This window comes from Juglans regia, chromosome 7 (assembly GCF_001411555.2).
Source record: "Juglans regia cultivar Chandler chromosome 7, Walnut 2.0, whole genome shotgun sequence".
Classification (NCBI taxonomy): domain Eukaryota; kingdom Viridiplantae; phylum Streptophyta; class Magnoliopsida; order Fagales; family Juglandaceae; genus Juglans; species Juglans regia.
This window is the reverse complement of record NC_049907.1, coordinates 36,880,121-36,905,728: the sequence shown is the minus strand read 5'-3', so window position 1 is coordinate 36,905,728 and position 25,608 is coordinate 36,880,121. Positions and strand designations below refer to the sequence as shown.

Below are 25,608 nucleotides of genomic sequence, written 5' to 3'. Positions count from 1 at the left end.
TAAAATAACTCTGAAAGTCAAACAGAACTCTCCTATCAATTATTTACTAATTGACGAAAAAATGAGTAATATTTCATGCAGTCGTAAAGTGCTCAAACGTCATGTAATGACTTTAAAAAAAATAAAATTTACTATTAAAAAATTAATTTCTTTTCCAGTAGATCTCGTATTTATTCATTTTTTTTTAAATAATTACATAACGCTTACACACTCATAACTATAACTATCATTTCTCCGATAAAAAATACACTTTGCATTGTTAAATTATCAAGAGTTTTGCACTTTACATAAAAAACTACCAAAACTGAGACATTACACCCCCACAATAAGTAAAAATTGCGAGATACACCTCCGTTAAGATATGATTTTCAACATTTTTTTTTTTTGTAATTCAACATTATAACATGTCACCTATTTTTCATTCTTTTTTTTTTTTTTTTTTAATATCAATACCTATTTTTCATTCATTTAACAATCGGAATCGGACACTATGCTACATTTTAGTTTTTGGTAGACCAAATGCACAATGTATCAATTTTGATAGTTTTAGATGTTAATCTTAAGACGTTTGAAGATGCACGGTATGCCCAAAAAAAAAAAAAAAACGGGAGAGAGGCAAATTCTCACAAAGTGCAGCAATGAAAATGGAGATCAGAGGGTCATGAGTCATGACCATCCTATCTTCTGGGAGACGTAGCAGAAAATTTCTGAAACACGGTTTACCTTTTAAGTTAGCAGGAAATGTACATTAACTCATTTTTACCCAAGCGATGCTATCTAACCTGGGAAAAAACTCTATGAGCTGTGGAAGTTGCATCTCTGACTTGTACAAGCATGATCCATCACCATTATTTCTTCCGTTCGAAGAGGCAGCCTAGGAAAGCTCGAAGGTTTGGTGTTTTAAACATCTACAGCATCAACTGGAAGAGAAGTTGCCCTTTGAAGAGAGTGTGGAAGCAGCAAAGGTCCCGTGTAGAAATTCTTGGCTGTAAACATGTTCTCAGGACTGTAGGACACATTCACTGTCTCAGAGTTTTCGGTCATTCGGTTTGCCACAGTGGAGCATTTCCTATCAGCATCAATGAGAAAATCCGTAGTGAAATTCTTCCCAGAGGGCAAAGATTTCAGAAGAGGTCCATTGTTCTCTCTTTTTAGCTGGGGCATAGGAGGGGAAAATCCATTATCTCTCTCATGTTCAAAGTTGAAAGACTTCTGAGATAAGCTTGAAGATTTCCATTTCGCCCCAAGTTGTTGGTCTCTGAGTTCCCTCAACTGCAATTGATATTTAGCTTTGAGCCATCTTAATTCTTGCCTGATCTCATTCTCATAATCATCCAAGAGGGCATGCTCTGCTGAACGGGTTGTGGAGGGAGAGTTTCTTGCATCATATTCACTTTGATCATCCATATTTATAGTTCTCTCATTTCCAAACGTCAATTGGTCCAATGTGTTGTCTCCTTCATTGCAACATATATCCTTCGAGCCTGGTGAACTCAATTCTAAACCTTCTCTCTGAGCCCAGATATCAGCAAAATGGATGCCACCAAACTGGCTTGATGTTTTTAGCTCCCCAGCTGTTACACATTGTTCCGACCCTTCAACTTGGTATGTTATCTCTTCGAAACGTCCATGGATAGCAGCACATCCTTGTTTAGAACACTGAAGAACTTGCAGATTCTTGGGACCTGGACAATTTGATGAAACATAATCCAATAGGGAATCTTTTGAAACACAATTGTGACAGAAATTTCCATTTGTACAATGTAAACTTTCCTCTATGCCCAGCCCCCTATTCCACTCTGGGACCAAAGTGGAAATTTCACTATCAATCATGTCTGCTACTTTTATCATATCTTGGTCAGTAATATCAAGCTCCGCCACCATTTCTGTTGCAACACTCAATGCTGTGTCAGTCTCAATGTCGAATGGGAAGTAGATATTTCGAATACGGCCTGCACGGAGGAAAGTAATTCTGAGTTTTGATTGAAAATTTAAGGCAATAAATTAAATTTGGGATTTCGGAATAATTGGAAAGGAGTATAAAAATTATGATACCCATGAAAGATATAACTCTAACCTTCTTTATCTGCCATTCTGAGCCTTAAGAAGATGCCATCATCTTCTCTTCTCCTCCCTTTGATTGTGATATCTACATCTGCCAAATGCTCATCCTCTTGACAAGTGAAGAGATCAATTTCACTCATTCCAAACTCAACTGGATGGTATTCCAAATCATTTTCACCGGAATAACCAAGACAATTGCTGTACCCATCGATGAAAGAATGGTTTATGTTATAACTTCCATAATGAGATTGTCTTAGGAAAGGGCCCAGTTCATCAAAATCTCCTCGGTACTCTACTGAACTTAAGCAGAATCCATAGTCATCAATTTGTAGAAAAGGGTCCTTCAGAAGCTCCCTAGCAGAGAGCCTATGTGACACGGCTGCTAAGCATTTCTCAACAAATTGTCGCACCTCGGGATCTTTTACTTTGTAAAGAGCTTCTGGTTTTTTCCCCTATAGTAAGAATGCAATTCGTAATTAGACATTGGAGACAAAATTCTATCTGAAACTTAAGTTCATAGTTAAGAGTTCTTACAGAGACAACTTTCTTGTATATCTGAGCAGGGTGGGTGCATTCACTGTATGGATATTCAAACGTGACCATCTCCAAGATGCACATTCCAAAAGAATATATGTCAACTAATTCATTGTATTCCTCTTCATAAACCTCCGGTGCCATGAACTCGGGTGTTCCTGCGGAACAAAAAGGGAAAAAAAAAGGAAGGGAAAACACAATATGCATAATCAGAATTGCTAGAACTTCATCGGCATTGATGCAGTTCATTTTCCGGAAACAGGATGAGAAACAAATGGTGGCAATTTTGATTCGGACAATATTCAAGGGAATCTAGAACACGTCTAACATACCGACACAGTGAGCGGCATGAGATTTGCGAAGGATTGCTGCGAGGCCAAGATCTCCAATCTTGACTTCCCCTTGGTTCCCGTTGATAAAAATGTTGTCACACTTGAGGTCTCTGTGGATAACAGGTGGGTTACGGCTGTGGAGATACAGAAGCCCTTTCAAAATCTGTCTACACCAATGTTTCACGGCTCTAATGTTCACTCTCCTGTGCTTCAGCCTATACCTAACCAGCAATCGAAAACACAAAATATTTAAATAAATAAGCATCAAAAACCCAAACCATGAAGTCGACAAAGATGAAGACAGATGAGCATTTCTATTTTTTGGAACTTGATATGATGCTTACTGTCTGAGAGTACCAGAGGTGAACATCTCGGTGACAAAGTTAATGTTCCTCTTAGCAGTATCAACCCAAGAAGTGTAGAACTTCATGATGTTGTTGTGTTTAAGGGTCTTGAGCAGATGAATTTCACAGTACAGCCTCTCAAGATCTTCAGGATTTTGTAGGAAGTCATAAAGCTTCACCTGATTCCATGCTACTTCAATCCCTTCATACTCATCAAAGGCTCTATAACTACAACAATCAATACAACCCCAGACATCCATTTATTTGCAAAACCATACTATTGACAAAAAAAAAATGAAAAAAAAAATCATAGAATGTCAAAAAAGTAGATAACTTGCAGACATGTGAAAAGGATATGCCAAAGAAAAAATCGAGAGAATTAAGCCTCATACACTGTCTTTGAAGCTCCTTTGCCAAGAATTTCATTGTACTGCCAAAAAAAAAAATCAAATACAGCGACTCATAAATAGGACCCATTGAATTCATTTAGAAAAAAAAAAACAAAAAAAAAAAAAGAAGAAGATTCATGCTTGTAAGAAGGAACATAAAACACCAAAACAGGCAATGAAAAACGCAGAGAGAAGGCAACAACAGAGCAAAAGAATTTACGTACTCTTCCATATCTTCCAGTAGGATCAACTTCAACAAACTCAGAGTAATCCGGTTCAACAGCTGAAACACCATTCATTCCTTGGTTTCTATTCTTTGCTAATATCTTTTGTTAATCTTTTTCTTGCTCCACAAACGTTTCCTTTGTATCAGTGTGCGGGTGAGTGTGTCTGAACGAGAGCGAGAGAGAGAGAGAGAGAGATGGGTAATCCCACATTAATTAGAAATATAGAAAATAATTATATTTATTTTCTTTAAATTTTTGTGAAGAAAGAAAAGAGAAGAAGAGAAAGATAGCCTTGGAGAGTCCATCAAAAGACAGGATAATTGCCAACTACTCAGAGACAACGAGGCAGAGATTTCACTAGGTTACAGACTAGGGAGCGACCCTTAGACATAACCTGACAAAACAGCCTCTCCTTTTCACTCCTTGCTCGTACTTTTTCTCATCACGAGCTGTAATACCAAACAGACTTTTCTCTCTCTCTAGGCCTGCAGAAACAGCTTGCAAGACATGGACCAAACAAGCTTTAATATATATATATATATATATTTTTTTTTCCTATACAACGTTTTATGTGGTTTGAAGGCACAAGTGAGAATTATGGATTAAAATTTTTAGGAAAAAATATTTTAGTTTTGAATCACGAAATTCTTATGAAACTTTCTAGTTAGGAAATGGTTGGTTTGATTACTATGCTCCAAAATTTATTTTTATGGATTAAATTAATTCATTTAATCGTTTTCTACGCTGACAGGATTAGGAAGGAGCGAAGCAGAAACTGGGTAAACATTTTCGGTTAGGCGAGCTTTTTCAGAAGTTGATTTTTTCTTTTTCTTTTTTTCTTTCTTTTTTTTTTATCCAAACATCATCAAATCATAAAGCTTTTTATTTATGAAAAGTAATCTAGTGATTTTCCTATGTTCAAAATGGAAAAAATAAAAATAAAAAATACACAAACACCAAAACATATTTCACTAAGATCATATTTAGATATAAAAATAATTTTATCTTATCTTATCTTATCTTATCATTATAATTTTTTTAAACTTTCATATAAAATATAATAAATAATTCAATTTTTTCAAATTTTAAAATAATAATAATATTATAAAATAATATTCCAAGAGTACTCCTAATGAATTTTTTATCCTATCCTTTAAAATAAATCATCAAAACTTTTATTTTCATTTTACATACTGACTTTTACAATAGGTCATTCATCAATTTATCTATTTTTTCTCTATATCATTTAAATATTTTTTTTATTCTTTTTAAATATTTCATTTCTACTAATAAATTTACAATATCTATATATTTTTTTATATTTGTAATTTGTTTTTATATACAATATAAAATAATTCAGTCCTATAAATGTCAAACAAAAATATATAAACCAAATAAAAATTAAAAATAAAATCAAAATATGAAAAAATTGGTTTAAAAATATTTCCAATGTGTTTTTTAGAAGAAAATGAAATATATGTATTTTAAATGATGAATAATAAAAATAATTTACTTATATGATAAAAATCAAAGTAAAAGAAAATGAGAGAGTAAATGAAATATCAATAAAAAAAAAATTACAGGATGAACAGAACCTACTACATGTAACGGAATACTATAGCTAATTGTATTTTACAATTCATTTTACCTAATCGGATGGAACTCCTTTTTAGAGCAATTTTTCAAATAATTTATATTTTTTATATAATACAAAAATCAATAGGAGTGCTCTAAAAATATCTTATTTAATTCATTTAAAATCATCTTATCTCATTCTATCTTATTTCACCATCTAAAAGAATCCAAACCTTCAAACATTTCAATCATAAAAGTTCATCCAAATAACTTTTTAATTTTATTTATGAAAACTTAAACAGATCGAGTAAAAAAATCAATTAATTATGTTATATTTCAAAACTATTTGTGTAGATCAAAAGGTTTTTTTTAATAACTTGATAAGTGGTACAACATCTTAAATATTTAACTAACGGGTAAAATATCGTGTCAAAATTTGACCTCATAACATGTGCACTAATATTATATTAAATAACCACAAATGATGTAAAGAAATAAGTTTAGTTATTTATATTATAAAACACTTTAATTCGTAAATGCTAGTACAAAAAACATCTCAACAATTTTTTTTATTCAAACCAATTATCTCTTTAAGACTGTACGTAACTGCCTATTTTCACAACAAAAACAATAGAGAAATATTACGTACAATTGTAAAGGATGCAAATATTACGAAATTATTTTCAAAAAAAATAAAGTATATTATTAAAAAATTAATTTTTTATATGTGAGTCTGTATTTATTCATTTTTTACAAAAAAATTATGCAACGCTTGTGTACTCTACAACCTACAAATATCATTTCTCAAACAAAATATACCTTAAATTTATTTTCAATAATTCTTAAAAATTATAAAAATTAAGAAACATATCTTAATGAAATATGGTTTTTACCAAACATATCTCAACAGTACATAACATTTCTTAAAAGAATTAAAAATAAAAACTTTATATCTTCCTTTAGGGTATTTCCTAAGAGAAGGATATAAAAAATAATAATCATGAAAACAGAAAAGTTTGAGGTTGAATTCTTTCTTACTCAAGAAAACTATGAAAATATTGCAATGGAGAAAAGGAAAAGCCATTTTAATTTTTAACCCCCCCTTGAATTATCATTTTTTTTTTTCCTAACATAACCCACAAGCTATTAATTTCGGTACCTTACAATATGACTTCAATATAAAATCCCCATTGGCAATTGCTATGCATATCCTCCATCAGTGTTAGCCATATATATACTCAAACCGAACTTGGTCACATGTCACGTACGTAATGCGATCCAAGTTTTTATATATATATATATTGAAAAGTGAAGCATCGAAGTTATTAATTTACAGGTCAGACTGACACAAATATTATAATTTTCTCATGAGGAACATTGAATTAAAACTTGTACTATTACCAGTGTTTGAACCTCTGAATGTGACAATTATGCGGCTATTTGGAATATAAAATTACCAAATTAGCCAAAATAGAAAGAATTAAGTCATTTGGTTGGGTAGAATCTATCAACCACAGCCATCCATCATCGAATGGAAACGGATGCTATACGTTCATGCATTGAGACATTAATATATATCATCAATTGGGTAGGCATACCCAATAGCCTGATGCATGGTTGGATGGCATGCAACCTCATTTTTCAAATAAAAATTTTGAATTCAAAACTCATCACTCCCGTTGTATAAAAAAAAAAAAATTAAATAGGCCTAGATCATTGATTTTTTGCATTAGAACAAGCAAAAGAAATTCATTCATTTCATAAATTCTTGTGTAAAGAGGCTTAAAATTATGTTTTAGGCCCTTGTTGGATACAGAAACACTATTAACTCAATCAATCTCATCTCATCTTATCTTATCATTATAATTTTTTTAAATTATCGTATAAAATATAATAAATAATTTAATTTTTTAAATTTTAAAATAATAATAATATTAAAAAATATTATTCTAATAATATTTTATTCAACTTATTTAAAATCATATCATCTCATCTCATTTCATTTTATCTCATTTCACTATTTAAACGAGCCCTACTTCTTTAAGAAAATAATTAGAGCGAAGAAGGAAATTGGATCAAAACTATTATTGCATGTAAAACGACAATAGACCCACAAAAACTCCTGAATAAGTAAAGGCACCAACCAACGTTATAACATTAACACGTATGGTCCCATTTCCTTTAATTTGCCTCTTTCTTTCTCGAAGTGGTTTACACGCGAGTCTACCCTTTAAAAAAAAAAGGGTAATAAGCCACTTTCAGTAGATTAGAAATTGGTTCCGAATATTGACCCAATCTCGACAACGTTAATAACAGTACTTGAACATGAAATAATAATTAATAATAATAATAATATAGTTTTTCTTATATTAATGATGTTTGCTGTCGACCAAGCGATCCACAATTTGGGCTGATTGTACGGAAGGTAGGTTAATAGAAAAGTGCGAGGAGACGTACATTTGGGGAGTGAAACGCATCGGTCCCATATCCACAAAGTGCTAAATTCTAATACAACGTTAGGTGGATGAAGTTCACTTAAACATGACCCATACGAAATAAATGCCTATTCTAGCAATGCAATGCAATGCCGTGCCATCAACTATGAAACACATGCAAACTACGTGTCCACCCATGAATTCGGGGCTTTCCCTCTAGCTACCATGTTCGGTTTTTCTCTTTGGGCTCCTATATTCTAACAGTCCATCGAAAAAGTCTTTTGTTTTATTATTCTTATTATTTTGACGCGGCTCTGATTGATTTGAGTCGTCAAGGTTTGGTTGGAAAATTCTTTCTGATTTTTGTAACCAAGATTTGGACCCTTTTGGGCTTGTTTTCTTGATGTGTACACAGTATTTTAGATTATATTATAAAATCTAAGAGAATTCTTATTGAATTAGTTAAAAATTAAATCTAATGAATATTTAATTATTAAAGAGTAAAATATACTCATATTAGATTAATTAAATTCTAAATATTTAGAATTTAACTACAGTAACTTTCAAAATTTTTTTCAAATTTAAAGGTTACTGTACATACATCAAATACATATTTTATTAATTATTTCTCTCTCATTTTCTTTCTATCACATACTTTATCACAATTAATATATTAATTTGATTTAGTGATATATTAATTTAATAATAACATAATTATTAATTAACATATAATAAGTAGAATAGTCAAATATGATAAAATTAAATAAATTAATAATTAAAAAAATTAAATATTTTTAAAATTATTAATTATTCATTATCATATAATGAATAAATGTATAATCTAATGTAGAGATTTGATGTGAATAACTAAAACTAAATTCATCTTATATTATTTTATTATTATATAATAAAAAAATAACTATTCCAATGTAGAGATTTATGTGAATGAAATAGTTAAAAATTAAATTTCTCTTACATTTATCAAAACTGTCCTTTAACTTTGACTAATCTAATAAGAGTGTTCTAAAGGTGACACAAAACAAGTATCAACTCCAAATTCCCAGCAAATCCGAAAGTAACTGCAGCAACAATCAAGCCAAGTATCATGCGTGTACATCATCTCATTTATGTAATTATATTTTGTAATTGATTTGTTTTCCAATCTTTCAATAGCTGTATATTTCCTTAGATAGAATTGTAAAGTCTATAGGGACATGTATTCTATCAATAAAATGTGTGAAGTTTCCATTGTAAGTTTCTGGGTGATTTACTTCTTTACACTCTTAGGATGGGTTTGGATGTTGAAGTGAGTCGAGTTGAATTGAGTTGAGATAATAAAATATTGTTAGAATATTATTTATTATTTATTATTATTATTATTATTTTAGAATTTGAAAAAATTAAATTATTTATTATATTTTATATTAAAATTTAAAAAAGTTGTAATGATGAGTTGAGATGAATTGAAATGAGTTCAACTTCCAAACGAAGCCTTAAGTTGTGTTTAGATGTTGAAGTGAGTTGAGTTGAGTTGAATTAAGATGATAAAATATTGTTATAATATTATTTTTTAATATTATTATTATTTTAAGATTTGAAAAAGTTGAATTGTTTATTATATTTTATGTTGAAATTTAAAAAAATTGTAATGATGAGTTGATATGAGTTTAGAATTTAAAAAAGTTAGAATTGTTTAGGCTAGTCATATCATTCAGACTGATTTTCATTTTACATCGGATATTGCTCCCATTTCACTCTACATTGCCTTCGTACATCTGGTTAATAATATTTCGTTAAAATAAACTCTTTAAATCCATATAGGTTGATGTTAATGTGTTGTGTTAGATCTTCTTTAAGATAAAAAAAAAAAAAAAATTGACAATTTAAGGTGTCATTTGGATAATTGACAATTTAAAAAATTAAATAAAATATTATTATTATTTTAAGATTTTAAAAAATTGAATTGTTTATTATATTTTGTATGAGAATTTGAGAAAGTTGTAATGATGAAATGAGATAAAACATTTTCACGATCCAAACAGGACCTAAGTCTGGTTTGTTTTCATAAACTATCTCATCGCATCCCATTTAATCGTTATAATTTTTTTTAAATTCTCATATAAAATATAATAAATAATTAATTTTTTTTAAATGTTAAAATAAAAATAATATTAAAAAATTTATATTTTAATAATATTTTATTTAATTTTCATTTTGTTTCATTTTATATACGCAACAAAATGAGACCTTAAGCTACTGCAACAAGTCTGTAAACTTTTATTATTTTAAGAAGTTTTTGTTAGCCAAATATTTTCCTAACCCGATAAAATCTTCAGCTATTCAACTTCGATGTTATAGGGGATTGAATCATATTCAATTGTTGCACGTAAGAAATATTAACTTGTGATTTTGTGTAAGCAAGTTATATTAAAAAATATTATTTGGTGTCGTTTTAATTATCATCATTGAGTAATGCTACATACAGTCGTGGAATGCGCAAACGCCGTGCAGTCGCTTTGAAAAAGAGTGGGGTCCACTATTAAAAAATTAATTTATTTTCATGTGGGTCCCTTATTTATTCACTTTTTTCAAAACGACTGCACGGCGACTGCACGCTCACGACTGCAAGTATCATTTTTCTAATATTAATAATGGCTGAATAGGAAGTGGAGTGCCCGCTCCAGTACAATTACTACATAAAAATACTTATAAGAAAAAGTGAGAAAATGAATATTTTAGTAATGCTTCAGGCTGCGTTTGAATGTTAAACTGAGTTAAATTAAGTTGAAATGATAAAATATTGGTAGAATATTATTTTTTAATATTATTATTATTTTAAAATTTGAAAAGTTAAATTATTTATTATATTTTATGTTGAAATTTGAAAAAATTATAATGATGAGTTGAAGTGAGTTTGATAACCAAATGTACCCTCAATCTTGGGTTTCCTTAGTTGATCAAATGCTAAGGAAAGGTTACACAAAGACAATTGATTTAGCAATCTAAAATATTATGAATTGTTATATTTTACGAGTAATATTATATAAAATCGTGAAGTGTGCAAGTATCGAAATTAAAACTTTTAAATTTTTCAATGTCTATCCTGTAGGATTTTATGGATAAATAAAATCATATTCTAACAAAACTTAAGCTAAGCAAATGATTGACACATATCCCTTATTTTATGTTATATTAATTTTCTATATGTTATATAAAAATTCAAATGTTATATTAAAAATTATAAGATTAATTTTAAATGTTATATTAACTTTATGTTATAAGAATAATAGATATGAATAATAAGATTAAAATTTTACGTTATATTAATTAGTGTTTAGCATATAATATATAATATAAAAAATATTTTATACATAATAGAAAAAATTAAATATATATATATCTACCGATCTAATTCAGTTCGAACCGGTGTTTTAAATATCAAGATCAGAATCGGATTGATTTTTAACCGATATTAATTATTAGAAACCGGAAACAAATCAGACTAATTTCGAACCGGATTGAATACACCGATTTGATCGGTTTTGCCGGTTGACGTGATTTTCAACTAAATTTGTTTTTGTCTAATCACAGTACAACGTAGATAATGTGTTTTACTGTTACATGCACCGATTGGTTCTGCCCCCGCTGACTTAAAAGTCTTGACCACCAACAGTTTGTTTCATTCGAGACCATCACGTTCAAGCTGGATATCTATCTATTAAACAGAAGATAATCCCCCAAATAACGCAGAAAAAAGGAAGACACGAGAGGATGGCAATTGGCAAAGATCCACCACGTTCCACATGACATCTAATATATCCTACCATTTTCCTCAAGCTTGATGACAAACATAAACCTAGGAAATCTCGAATTTGAAAACAACCAAACTTGACCAAACCAATTTTATAAACCCAATATCTAGCACCTATCCCAACTAAGGATAAGATTTAGGTGATATAAAAAGAATATCAAATATATTTTTTATTATTTTTGTTTTTGTTTTCTTCGATGAGTTCGAAATTAGTGCATCTGGATTTCCAAAGATACTTACTGAAGCATTCCGTGACATAACATGTGGTCAAGACATCATAAAATCTTACATTGATGTTTTTTTTTTTTTTTTCTCTGAATTTTTGGACAGGCATATATGATATTGATGAGCATGGTCTATCCTGCCCTATGTGCAATTCAAGGATCTAGAAATTCGAACACTTTTAGGTTGTCTGGTGATCCTTCCATGACCTCCAATACATACTAGAAGATGGGTTATGGATCCACTCATACAAATCCAGTCTCCCATAAACCAGAAGTATAAGCCAGTATGCCATTTTCTTCTTGGAAGCCACCACGCACAGATATTACATTCCCCTCGTTATCGAGCTGAAGAGACCCAAAAGCACTAACCAACCCAGAGCGCATTGGCGTAATCAGAAATTTATTTTCGGCGCCAAGCAAAGTTTAAATTATAATAAAATACTTTTTATTCTATTTCTATAAAAAAAAAAAAAAAATTTGGTATAGAACAATTTGATAGTAAAGATTTAAAATAAAAATAAAATACATTTAATACAACTTATATATTAAAAAAGTATATGATATGTCAAGAATTGAAAATAATATATCATTGAATTAACATAAACACACTTATACAAATATATCAAATAAAAGAAAAACAGAGTGTCTTAAATTATAACTTGCGTTCTTTTAAAGAAATAAAATCATCAAGTATTGAATCTAAATCAAAATTCTTATCTATTTCTCTTTCAATATCGACAATTAAATTATTTGCTAGAAACTCATATTCAATTTTGTTACGAAGTCTTGTTTTAACAATCTTCATGGTTGAAAATTCTTGTTCACTTATCGCTGTAGATACTCGAAGAGTTAAAACAAGACAAATCAATCAATCAATATGATAGTATATCGTTGATTTCTCTGTCTCTACCAATTTTCGACATAAATCTTCAATGGATGACAAATTCTGAAATTTTGGATTGGTAAGCACATCAACTTCAAAATGTTTCAATTGAAATCTTAAATTAATTTTTTCGTTCTCAGAAAAATCAAGAGAATAATACTTATTCACAAAACGACATATATCATCAATATTAAATGATTTATAAACATTATTGGATCTAAAGCTGAGCTAAGGGTTAAAAGGTTTGTCGGTCCTTCACTAAACCTACTGTCAAGCTCTTGCATTTGAAAATCTATAGTAGCATTAAATATTTCAAAATGATAATGGTGCTCTATTGTAATGTGATCTCGTTAATGACGACCACGACCTTGTACATAACGAGAGCTCAATTCTAAAATATCAATATCAAATTTCTTGGAGAAAGAGACAACATTCTCAAGGAGACTTTCCCAACTTTCATTTCTCAACTTTTGAATGAGTTTTTTTTGTAGTAGAAACCATATCCATGGCATTCAAGATGTCTTGAGATTTTTGCTGTAAAACTTGACTAAAAAATCAGTAATACCCATGATTTCTTTCATTAAATGTAAAATAAATATAAATTAAAATAATGTAATCAATTTATAAGCAGCATTCGCATCCCCACGTTGAGAGTAAGTGTATCCTTTTTTTATTATATTTTCAAGCACTGAGCAAGTGGCTCCAAACATTCATAATAGACTGCAAATAGAATAAAAATGAGAACCACAACAAGAATCATCTGCTCGTTTGACAGTGTCAATTTGGTTAGCTCATTTTTCACTTTCAAGTTCATCAATAACTATCATATGTGCAATTTGTGTTGCATGAGCAGCTTTCAGTTCATCATGACGTTTACATGAAGGGCCCACCACATTGACAATAAAATTCAAATTTGAGAAAAACTCATGAACAGAAACTACATTTCTAGAAGAATCAACTAATGCTAACTGTAATCGATGAGTAAAACAATGGACATAGTATGCATATGGGCAATCTTTAAAAAATAATGCTTCCAATCATTTTTATTCACCACGCATATTACTAGCACCATTATATCATTGCCAACAAATATTTTGAATATCAAGACAATAATGAGAAAGAACTGCAGATATTTCAATCTTTAGAGTCAATGCCGATGCATCTTTAACATGTACAAGATCAAAAAATCATTATTGTATAAAACTATCATCATCAACAAATCTCAAGATTATAACCATTTGCTCCCTCTTAGACTCATCTCATGCCTCATCAACAATAATGCAAAATTTAAAATTTTCATGAATTTTGTTTCTCATTTTCTTTGCAATAACTTTCAAAATCTCTTTTTGAGTTTTGGGTGAAGTATACTTTGAACATTTAGGAGCATTTTCCAAAACAAGTTTTCCAACCTTGTCATTATACGAAGCCAAGAGTTTAAGCATCTCAAAAAAATTACCTCGATTTTTTGACTCAGGGGTTTCATTATGACCTCTAAAGGCACTTCCTTGAAATGCAAGCCATCGAACAACATCACACTACAATAAAAACGATCATCTGTGATGCATTATTTATGACGAGAATAACTATTTACAATAAAATTAAACTCATTTTAAAAGAAAATAATCATTTTTGCATAAAATAGTTGGCCACAAATAAACATTTTTCTTGTAATGTCAATAGATGTTTTTACTAGGGGTCGATTGTTAAGAATTTATTCAAAGTTTTGTGCATTCATTATTTTATCAATATGCTGTGATTGTTTTAATAAATCTTCACAAGATTTCACATCATTATTATGACAAGAGCAATTATCATTCCCAATATAATTAAAAAAGGCACAATATTTTCCATCATTAATCTCCTTCCAATGTCTAAATTCTATGATAGTAAATACATCTCATTCAGAACGTTGAGATGCTTTCATTGTAAAAAGATAATAATGTAAACAATATGTAGCATTCTTTGATAGAAAATACTCTAGCTAAGATGCAAATTGTACAAATCAATACGGTTGAAAGCGACGATGATGCTTTTGAAAACCAAAAAATTGATATTTTGAGAGATGTATATGATATGTATCCATTTTCAACTAAGCTCTTCTTATTTCATCACGTTGATTGACTGAATAGTCCCACATAGGAGGACGTAATCTAGGATCTCGTTGTAGAGAAGATATATCAATCACTTTAGAATCAAGTGTTGACGATGTAAAATGAATATCTTTAGACTCCATAAAATGGAGAGTTACAATCAGGATTTTCCTCCGGTTCAATCATTGGAATTTTAGAAGAATTTTCTGGAATATCAGCTTCTTTTCTTTTGAAGAATGAGTCAATAGTTTTTAATTTAGACATAATTCATGCACCTAAATTTAAAATCAAATTAAAACATATAAAATAAAATTAGATATATATGAATTCAATTACTCATGAAACATGAATTTAAAGTTAATTTTTAAGCACAAAATAAATAACCATTCAATATACATAATTATATATAAGCCAAACTAAGTAATAATTAATCTATTTCCAAAAGAAAAAAAAAATTAAACAAACATACAACTACATCAATACACGAAAGAAGGGGAAAAGTGAAAAAAAAACTTCAAAAACACTGCATCAAATTCAATAGATTCAATACAATTATATATATGAAAGAAGAAGAAAATCGAAAATAAGAAAAAAAAATAGAGAAAAGTCAAACTGTATATCATAGTATCGTGCGACAGGTAGTGGCAGAACTATCAAAATTCAAAAGCTCATGATACTGTTAGTGTAGCTTGTAGGTCTGCACCAAAGCTTTACTTTAAGACATGAATATGTAAGTGGTAAGCCAATGATCAAAAGCTAGCCATTTGGCAGATGGTAAGGACAACTCAAGACTTTAAACTTATAGCAGTAGAAAGTTAAAACTACAGTGTAACCTTGTAGGCAGCAGTGAAAGGAGAAAAAACCATCCAAATTCCTTTTTTATTTTTATTGATAGTAAAAATGTGTCATCATGTTATTAGATCATTTTATTTTATGTGAGATATATTTTATTTATTTTATTTTTAAATTAGATTAAATTTTTTTAAATTGGACTTATAAGCAATTAATCTATAAAATCAAAGTAATTTTGTAAAAGGGGCCAATATAATTTTTTAGAGAGAGGGTCAATATAAGATGAGATTAATATGATCCTATTAAATCATAAAAAATTAATATATATTATTTATTTTTTTCAAACTTTTGGGGGGGGGCCACTTCATAGGTCCGCCACTGCCAAAGCATTAACGATATAATACACAGAAGACTCCTCACTCCTCACACTCTCTCAAACTCTCTTCTTCAGAAGAAAGACAATGTGCGTTTGTAGTTGGATGTCAAATCTACAGTTGTTTGTCCATCATTGCATCATGCGTGCCTGTGACACGTCTGACGGCGAGAAAGGTTTTGAGATGAAGAACTGAAGAAGACAAGGTTAAACTATCCTTACTAGGGTTTAGTCGTGTTCCATGGGCTGGGCTTTCCTATCCATTTGCATTCAATAAGTGGGTTAGTTGGTTAGGTTGAAAATTGGGCCAATAAATAAGCGTTAAAACAACACAGTTTTTTGGCCAAGATGTCTAAGTGCAGGTTTGCTGTCCAAGACGTGGCCTACTTGGGACATGTGATTTCAGCTGAAGGGGTGAGAGCTGATTTTGATAAGCTGACAGCCATAACAGATTGGCCCTCTCCAATCTCTTTGAAGTCCTTAAGAGGGTTCATGAGCCTAACAAGGTACTATTGCAGGTTCATTAATGGTTATGGTAGCATTGCAGCCCCATTGACTTAACTCTTGAAGAAGAACCAGTTTGTGTGGAGTGTGGAGGCTAAAGAGGCTTTTCAGTTTCTTTAGAGGGCAGTAAGTCAGCCCCCTGTATTGGCTCTTCCCAATTTTTCCCTCCCTTTTGTGATAGAGTGTGATGCATCCAGAGGGGCAATTGGAGCTATATTGATGCAAAAAAATAGACCTATAGCCTTATATAGCCAAGCATTGAAAGGAAGGATCCTAAATCTGTCCACTTACGAAAAAGAACTCTATGCACTAGTTATGGAAGTGCAGAAATGGAGGCCTTACTTGTTGGGTCATCCTCTTATGGTTAGGACAGACCATCAAAGACTGAAGTATTTATTAGAGCAGAAGGTGGGGACCCCCATGGAACAGAAATAGACTTCAAAATTACTGGGCTATGACATGCTAATAGAGTATAAGAGAGGTCCTGAGAATAGGGTAGTAGATGCCCTATCTAGAAAAGTAGAAGGGGAGGAATAGAAGGTGGAATCCACTATTGCTGTCCTAGATTAAGGAAGGTTGTGGTGGGAATCAAAGAATTTAAAATCTCTTGGAAAAGTTTAGAAATGGGTGCTACCACAGAAGTACATGTTTAGGGAAGGATTGCTTTTTTATAAGTAAATGATAGTCATAGCAAAAGATGCTGACTTTAAGCAGAAGTTATTACACTTACTACATGCAAGTTTTATGGGGGGGCACTCGAGTTATGATAAGACTTTCCATGGACTTAGGAGAGATTTCTATGGGGATGGTATGAAGAAGGATGTGAAAGAATATATAAGGAATTGTGAAGTTTGTCAGTGCATCAAAGTTGACCAGTTAATACCTAGTGGATTGCTGCAACCACTCTCATTCCCTCTCAACCTTGGACTTAGATCTCAATGGACTTTATGGAAGGTCTACCCCCCTCACACGGGTTCAACAACCTATAGGTGATTGTGGACCAGTTTACAAGATATAGACACTTTATTCCTATAACCCATCATTACACAACCAAAATCATTGCTCAGTTGTTCACCAAACATGTCTTAAAATTACATGGAATGCCTGATTCAATTGTGTCAGACAGGGACAACACATTTACAAGCCAATTTTGGCAAGAATTGTTCAAAATACAAGGGGTACAGTTGGCCTTCAGCACTACCTACCATCCATAGATAGATGGGCAGTCTGAGGCCGTGAACAAATGTGTAGAAAATTTTTTGAGATGCATTGCAGGGGACAGACCACAAGACTGGTCTCAGTGGGTGCCCTTGGCTGAGTGGTGGTACAACACCACTCTGCACTCCTCAACGAGGGTAACCCCCTTCCAAGCACTCTATGGGTACCCTCTTCCTAAACTAATGACTTACATTCTGGAGCTGTCAAAAGCGGAGGCAGTAGAAGACATGTTATAGACAAGGGAATACATGAATCACATTCCCAAGCACAACATTCAGATAGCTTAGAATAAATATTATGATTTGAAGAGAAAAGAATAGTAATTTCAGATGGGGGATTTAGTATATCTACGCCTGCAACCATATGGGCAACTTAGTGTGGCTCATCGAAGGAGTTTTAAACTCTCTCAACGCTTCTATGGGCCCTTCCCCTTCCTCCACAAGGTCGGATTTGCTGCTTACAAACTCCAATTGTCACCCATGGCCACCATCAATCCTGTCTTCCATGTATCGCAGCTGAAGAAGAAACTGGGACAGAGACACGTGCTCCTTCCTTCTTTACCTCCCACGGGAAGCAACGACATACTGAAACCAGAAACTTTGAAGATTTTGGACCGTAAGGTTCGGCGAAGTAAAAATTTGTCCTTGGTCGAGTGTTTGGTGTAGTGGCGAGGCAAAACGTTGATAGTGCTACTTGGGAATTGTATGAAAAGCTAAGGGTTTCTTACCCGCACGTTATGGGCAAGATGCTCTAATGGGGGTGGCTCTGTGACATGTCTAGTAAGGAAGGGTTTGAGATGAAGAATTGAAGAAGAAAAGGTTAAACTATCCTTACTAGGGTTCAGTCGTGTTCCATGGGTTAGGCTTTCCTATCCATTTGCATGTAATAAGTTGAGTTAGTTGGTTAGGGTGGAAATTGGGCCAGTAAAGGTTAGTAGAGTAAGGCCCGTGGCAGAAGGGTCTGGAGAATGTAAAAGTCATACGGGTATTAATTGAGTTTGTGTCATTTAATTAGTTGTCATTGTTGTTTTATTTACTAGTCTTTTAGAAGAAGAATATGTTTGTTACGTCTGCTGGTAGGTCTATTTGAGTGACGCCGTGCACTATGTCAGTTGTGCAAAACCTGAATGAAGTTGTTATTTTCCTCTCTCTCTTCTCACTCTTCCTCTTCCTAATACATGGAGGTCCTCACCCTCTAAGTGAACTAGCATATTACATTTCTCATCCATTTCCCTAGATATTTCACAGTTACATTTACAGGAGTATTAGAGCGCCCAATCGATAGAATCCTCATCGGTTGCTCTGCAATTTTCATCAATGCATGAAGTCCGTGTGGTGCTATAGATGCGCGAGTTTCATATACCACAATCCATGGGCTATAATTGCAATATGACTTCAGTTCTCCTATATATTTAAGGAGATGATGATATTGTTCCCTTTATTTTGATAAAAGTGGATATGCTCGATTCTTCTATTTTGTGGGTGTAAGGGGTTTTTCTCTCCTGTTTTAACGGGCCTGAGAAGGGCAACTGAGGGAATAAGAAGCGAAGACCCTGTCAAGAACAAGTAGACTCTTCGGCCCGGCCCACGGGTTGACTCCCCTGAACACAACCTCCATGAATGAGCATCCTACAAGGGGATGACACTCGCTGACCTGGAGAGTCCTCTAACAGTGTCCAGCCCTTGAGTACCTGTCCACGTAAATGGACGAGAAGTTGGGGGCACCTTTGATCCTCTAGCATGGAGATATTGACGAACCACCAAGGATGCCAGCGGGGTGAGGCAAATTGGAAAACGATGCCACATTAATGTCACCACTACCCCGAGCTACACGCCAAATTAATGACGCTATTGCAGAGTCATGCTGCATTAAAGGACTCTGACAAAAGGAACAGTACGAAGGACATAGACTCCATGGGGGTAGACATGATCTGTCCCCCCAGACTCCCAGTATAAATAGCAACTCCCAGGTGTGAGAAACCTCTCTCTAATCTCTAGACTCTCTCACTTATTTACAAACTTCGAAGAGATTTTACTAACTTTGGTATCGGAGACTCCCTGGCCCCGATGCCACCCTCTTCCAGTTGCCTTCTTCTCTATTTTTGAAGGCCCAGTTCTGAAGACCTGAGTGGCTAGAACCTGGCCCAAATGCGTACAAAACACGACGTTAACATTGGTATCGTCTGTGAGATCGTTATAGATCTTGCATGTACTTTGTATGCCTGCGACAACTCATTCCAAATAGCTCAAAAGAGACATAGAGGAAGCCTTGGGACTCGCTCAAAGCTATGAAACTTTCAGGGCTCACATCACATTGCATAGTTTCCCGGGGGAGGTGGCATGTAGGGCATTCCTGCTGACCCTAAAGGGGCCAACATGAGTGTGGTTTGGGTCTCTGGCGCCTAGCTCTATAGACAATTTTGGTGAGTTGGCTCGACTATTTTTGACCCAATTCATGTCAAGTCGACTAAGGCGATGCCCAACAGCGTACCTTCTCACCATCAAGCAGGGAGAGGAGGAAAGCCTGAAGACGTACCTGTCTCGATTCAACAGGGAGCACATGACCATCGACTAGGGGTGCTACCCACACCATATGGTGCAGGGGTGGGGTTTTCGTCCTCGACACCCGCCCTTGTGGTGCGGGGGTGGGGTACCGGGGTGCGGGGGCGGATACCCTATCTGTCCGACCCACCGCACCCTCGAATGGGCCATGGGCCCAGAAGCTGTTTCTGGGCCCAAAATAACTAAATTGTTTCTGGGCTTGGTGCTGAGCTCAGGTGTTGAATCTTTAGCTCTAGTGGCATGAGATTCAAATATCAAAGCCAGTTTAGATCCAAGACTTGTAAGACTATGACTTAGTAAGATCACTTAGCATAGGGAGTATGGTAACCAATGTTTTGAATACTGTTTCGGGGACCGTTTCGATCGAGGCATTGAAACGAGATATTTCAGTACCGGTACCATTTCGAATACCGTTTCATAATAGCCAGCATGGGCTTGCAGTTTGAAGAAATGAAAAAAAAGAAGAAAAAAGCAAAGGCAGAAATATCGGCTGAAATTCTAACCGGTAAGAAACTATATCCTTTTCTGTACTGGCTATGCCATAGAAACAGTATATTTCGACTGTACCGGATGGTACGGTACGAAATTCAAGACTTGGATGGTAACCACTACCCGATCTACAAGAAAGAGACGGAATATATAGAAAATTGCTCTTTTCGTTCAATTTTGTGAGCCATCTTTATAACGGGTAGAAAGGATTTATTGTAACACCCAGGCCTAGCACCAAGCCCAGGCCAAGCTGCGATCTATAAATTTTTTGTTTGGGTTAATATGTATGAAAAACCCATTTGAGTTTTAAAGAGTAATTTTAGAGTAGGTTACGGGTCCAAAATTTATTTTGGTAGTGTATAAATTTTATTGGGCTTAACAATTAGGTTAAAATCTTCTAATAAGCCAATTGGGAATTGACCCGAGAAATTTTTGAGACAAGTTGTATTATTTTTAAAACTTTAGACAAGGCCATAGGAATTTATCGAATACTAGGCCCATTCGTACGTATTTATTTCTCAAAAGGGGGGGGGGGACCAGATAAACTATTTAGAGTGCTCTAACCAGCCTAACGTATTTGTTAAGACTATTCATTACCCAAGATATGGGCCTCCTAACATTTTGGAAATGGACCCAAAATTTAAAACGCACGAGTTAAAGCCCAAAAGCACTTCGTGAGACCTATGCATAACTGTTAGGGACCCCGGTCTTGTACTTAACACTAAGGGTCCATGGTTCGTTTTGGTGATGATGGTGACCGAGTGTTCTTGCCAACTTGCTTGGTCTTCTACAAAAGGATGATGTTTGAGTGATGGGATGATGATGTATTTGGGAAGGCTAAGGCAAATCAATGTAGGGCTAGACTTGTTCTTGAGTGAAGTGCCAAGATGATGGAGGCTAGGGTTAAATGGATGAGATGAGGTTAGGGTTCGGGTTGGAGGCAACTAGGAATGTCGTAGGCTATGGTAGAATTAGGGTTGGTGTGGTCTTGGAAGATTGACTTAGAATTATGGGTGTTTGATGCAATGGGAATGGCTTAAGGGTTGCCCTTGATGTTTGGGCCACTTGGATGGTGATTAGGGTAGGAATGGTGAAGTGTAGCTAGGATTTTGTGAGGTGGCTAGGGTGGATTTCGAGATTTGCAAGAGTTGGCTTAGGGTTTGAGTATAGGATGATGCTAGGGTTTGGGAATGAGATGGAAGAGTGATGCTGGGGTTTGGTTGGCTAGGGTTGCCGAAATAGGAAGGTAGGATTAGGGTTTTGGGATGTTGGATGGCTAAGATGAATGGATTGAGTTGACTTGGTCTTTGGAAGGTTGGCTAGATTTTGGATGATTTGGAAATGGATATGGAAGTTTGAAAGATGGAATGAATCTTTGAGAGAAGAGGGAAGTTTGAATTTGAATTGGGATTTGAATTTTTTATTTTGAATTTGATTATGGTAAGAGGATGGAGAGATTTTTGGGATATGATTGGAATGAATCAACTTTTCTAAAATTAAGGAAGTTGACTCAAGATGGACTCTTGATGGATGGCTAAGTCAATGGATGATGGAGGCAAGACTCCTAAAAGGAAAGAATAACCTTATGGAGCCTTGAGGTGGGCGGCTAGGGTTTATGGTTGATGTCTTGAGCTAATTATGGTAAGTGGTTGGTGTGGCTAGGTCAAGTCCAAATAAGGCAAGTGATTGCCGAAATGAAGTTGGACTTGGCAAGGGTAATGTGTTCGGCTAGGGCAAGGTGTATGGAGAGAACAATTTATGGTATGTTGACAAACTTATGGAAATGATGACAAACACTATGGTGGTCGAGTATGTGGAATGGAATGGATCAAATGAGCAATGGAATGGGTGAACCCCAAGAACAAATGAAGAACACGATGGACAAGTAATAAATAATCAAGAACAAAGTGAACAAAAGATAGCCAATTCAACTTTGATTCACGAATTGCACATAGATGAAATAAATCTCTTTATTGATGAACTTGAAAATAACAAAAAACAACAACTTGGATTCACGAATTGCACCAAGTTGCAAGAACAAGATAGATTGAATCACACCTATTCACGAATTGCAAGGTGTGATCCTCTCTTTGGGATTCATGAATTGCACCCAAAAAGCCCAAGTGCCTAGCACCAAAGGTGATCTCTAGAACAAGTCTACCCATTTAGGGAATTTGCCAAAGGTTCAAAAGATGTGAATGCAAATGCTAAGGATCCTATTTATAAGGATTACAATTTGGAAACTCCCAATAGGTCCATTGGAAAATAAATAATTAAATAAAAATAAATAATAAAAAATAACATAGTTGACATGGGTTAAGTTGACTCATGTCATGCATGAGCCCATGGGTGGGCTAGGTTGGCTGTTGGCATGTGGCTGGCAGGGCCTTGGGCTGGTCTGGGCATTGGCAGGCTGGCATGGTCCAGGCAGGGTGCCTGGGCGTTGGGGCATGTGTGCGCAGGCGTGGGCAGCACGCGCGGAACGACTGCGCTGTTAGGGACCCCGGTCAAGTCCCTAAACACTATGTCCTCCTCGCCTAGGATTTCCTTGTGATGACTGAGAGCCGGTTCCTCTCTTGCTTGGTTCAAGAACAAAGGTTGCCAAAGTGACAATTTTGGTAGGGTGAGGTTAGGTGTTTGGGCTTGGCTTGGCGTGTGAGAATGCAATGGTTGATGGAGGCACACGGCAATAGAGGAATGTAGCATTGGATGAGGGAAGATAAAATGTTGGATTGTGTTTATGTTTGGATTTGGTGTTGGGCCTTGGGCCGGATTGGAGGACGAGATACGCGTGTAGCATGTGAACTTGTATTTCTGTATTTATTGAGATTTTGTAAAAGAAATATTTAAATATGTATTCCAATAAATTGTGAATTGTATATTTATCGCTTTATTAAATTGAGCGGTGATGTCACGTTGTCTGTTGGAAATCGAGATTGTTGGTATTAATTATGTGGGTGCGTGTGTATCACGACCCCAAGTCGAGATGAGGCATTATCTCGGTGGAGCTCCTCTGGTCACTCGGGAGCGTAACAAACTGACGTGACGTCCCCTGAGTTGTCGCAAGGCGACGACTGGAACGGACGAGACGGTAATGCTCTCGTACCGATTCCGTGACCTTTGGCTGGCGATGTTAGAGGATGCTTGGCCATGTACGAGCTAGGCGCGGAACTGGGCATCGCTCATTACGAAGTCTCATGCACGGACGTTACCCGTGATGTGATGATGAGAGCCAAGTCGTGCAGACGGTCCATAGGGGAGATTGTGGTGCATGCTTATTAATTAATGGTTGTGATTGGACCAAAAATGGAATTTTTGGCTGAGTTGTAAAAATGGTATTTTGGAAAAAAGAAAATGAGATGTTTTGCATATTATGTCCGTATGGGGACGAGTGTTATTTCTATATATCTCTATTCTCTTGGATGTTATTTTGGTTAATTATTTGTTAAGATGTCATAATTTCATTGTGGTGCTTTACCCTACGGTTCTGTCTTATAGTGCCGTAGAGTCTGACGCAGAGCCCGAGTATGAGCCTGAGGGATCAGCTCTGCCGGAGGTTTGACTTGTTAAGTTACTGTTCAACGTTATGAGATTTGTTTCCCTTATATTATTTCCTTTTTTTAATTTATCTATCGGATGACTGTTTAATCATTGTAAAGTTACTTTTCTGTTTTTGAACAATTCTGGTACTTAATAAAGAAATACCTTTTTATTTCTCCAATGCAAATATTATTTTGTACACTTATTACATGTTGTACACACTCTGAACACTGGTCGTTGGGGGTGCGTGATCCGTGTGGTCATCATCCCGGTGTCACGAACTCTACTAAAATAACACGTGGGGGGTCAAGGGCGCCACAATATTTGTTGAAACTTAGTATATAGTTAATAGTTTCTATCCATATAATTTATTTTTTGTTTTCAGTTTTTAAATATATTTATTTTTGTAGTTAAATCCTGAGCCCAAAATAGCCCAAAACAGGTTTGAATGTGTTTCTGGGCCAAAGGCCCAATTGGGAGGGGAGGACGGATGGAGGTCCTCCCCCGCACCCGCATGGACGGGGTATCCTGTGCAATGGATACCCCCTGCAACGCACGGGGTATCCTGCCCCTACATGGATGAGGGCAAATTGTGGGAAAAAAATCCTCATCCCTGCCCATGCTGGGGTGGGGGGTAGGGAATGGGTGACCCTGCCCCGTAGGGGTTAGCTAGCACCCCTAGGTCTTAAGATATCCCAATGCGACATCATTAGATGATGCATTATCAACTGTAACTGTAACTATAGAAACCCGTGCCAATCCCCACTCTTTTATTACGACCTCGAAGACCTTCCCAATCATCTCACCATTGTGATCGAAAATTAGACAAAACTTTACAATTTTCTTATGTAGTGTCCAATCACAATCAATGAAATGCACAGTTAAGGATATGTAATTAAAATTTTTGATTGATGTCCAAGTATCGGTAGTGAGGCTTATAACTTAACCCACCAATTGGCTCCACAACAAATCCTTCTCATTTTGGTAATGTTTTTTAATATCATTTGCCACAGTATGGTGATAAGGAATATTAATCCTAGGTTCCAAGCAACTGGAATATTTTTAGAATCCTCCCTCCTCCATAAACTGAAAAAGTAGCTCGTTCATGATAACCATACAATTAACTTTATTCTACATTCATTGGGGTCATACTTAGTATTGGAACCCTAAATTTGTTGCGTTTGGGTAGTGAGGTATTCTGAAATATTCTGTGAAGAGTAGTC

At 34.5% G+C, this 25,608-nt stretch overlaps 1 protein-coding gene across 1 annotated transcript; it reads right to left on the bottom strand.

The window, feature by feature from the left end:
- Window positions 1-620: 620 nt before the first annotated feature.
- LOC109020705 (probable serine/threonine-protein kinase WNK9) lies at window positions 621-4,127 on the bottom strand. The gene is made up of 7 exons (XM_019003226.2): window positions 3,888-4,127; window positions 3,667-3,704; window positions 3,275-3,502; window positions 2,931-3,151; window positions 2,599-2,756; window positions 2,078-2,516; window positions 621-1,952 (listed from the first exon to the last, which is right to left on the bottom strand). Exons 1-7 carry the CDS (start codon window positions 3,960-3,962, stop codon window positions 901-903), a joined length of 2,211 nt encoding a protein of 736 aa, XP_018858771.1. The 5' UTR covers window positions 3,963-4,127; the 3' UTR covers window positions 621-900.
- Window positions 4,128-25,608: the final 21,481 nt, after the last annotated feature.

Excerpts from the sequence above, each read along its gene's own strand:
- LOC109020705 (XM_019003226.2), bottom strand. The coding sequence starts at position 3,962 with ATGAATGGTGTTTCAGCTGTTGAACCGGATTACTCTGAGTTTGTTGAA. Across the intron at positions 3,705-3,887 it reads CTACTGGAAGATATGGAAGA|TACAATGAAATTCTTGGCAA; the intron begins GTACGTAAATTC and ends TTTTTTTGGCAG. Across the intron at positions 2,757-2,930 it reads TCATGCCGCTCACTGTGTCG|GAACACCCGAGTTCATGGCA; the intron begins GTATGTTAGACG and ends TTTGTTCCGCAG.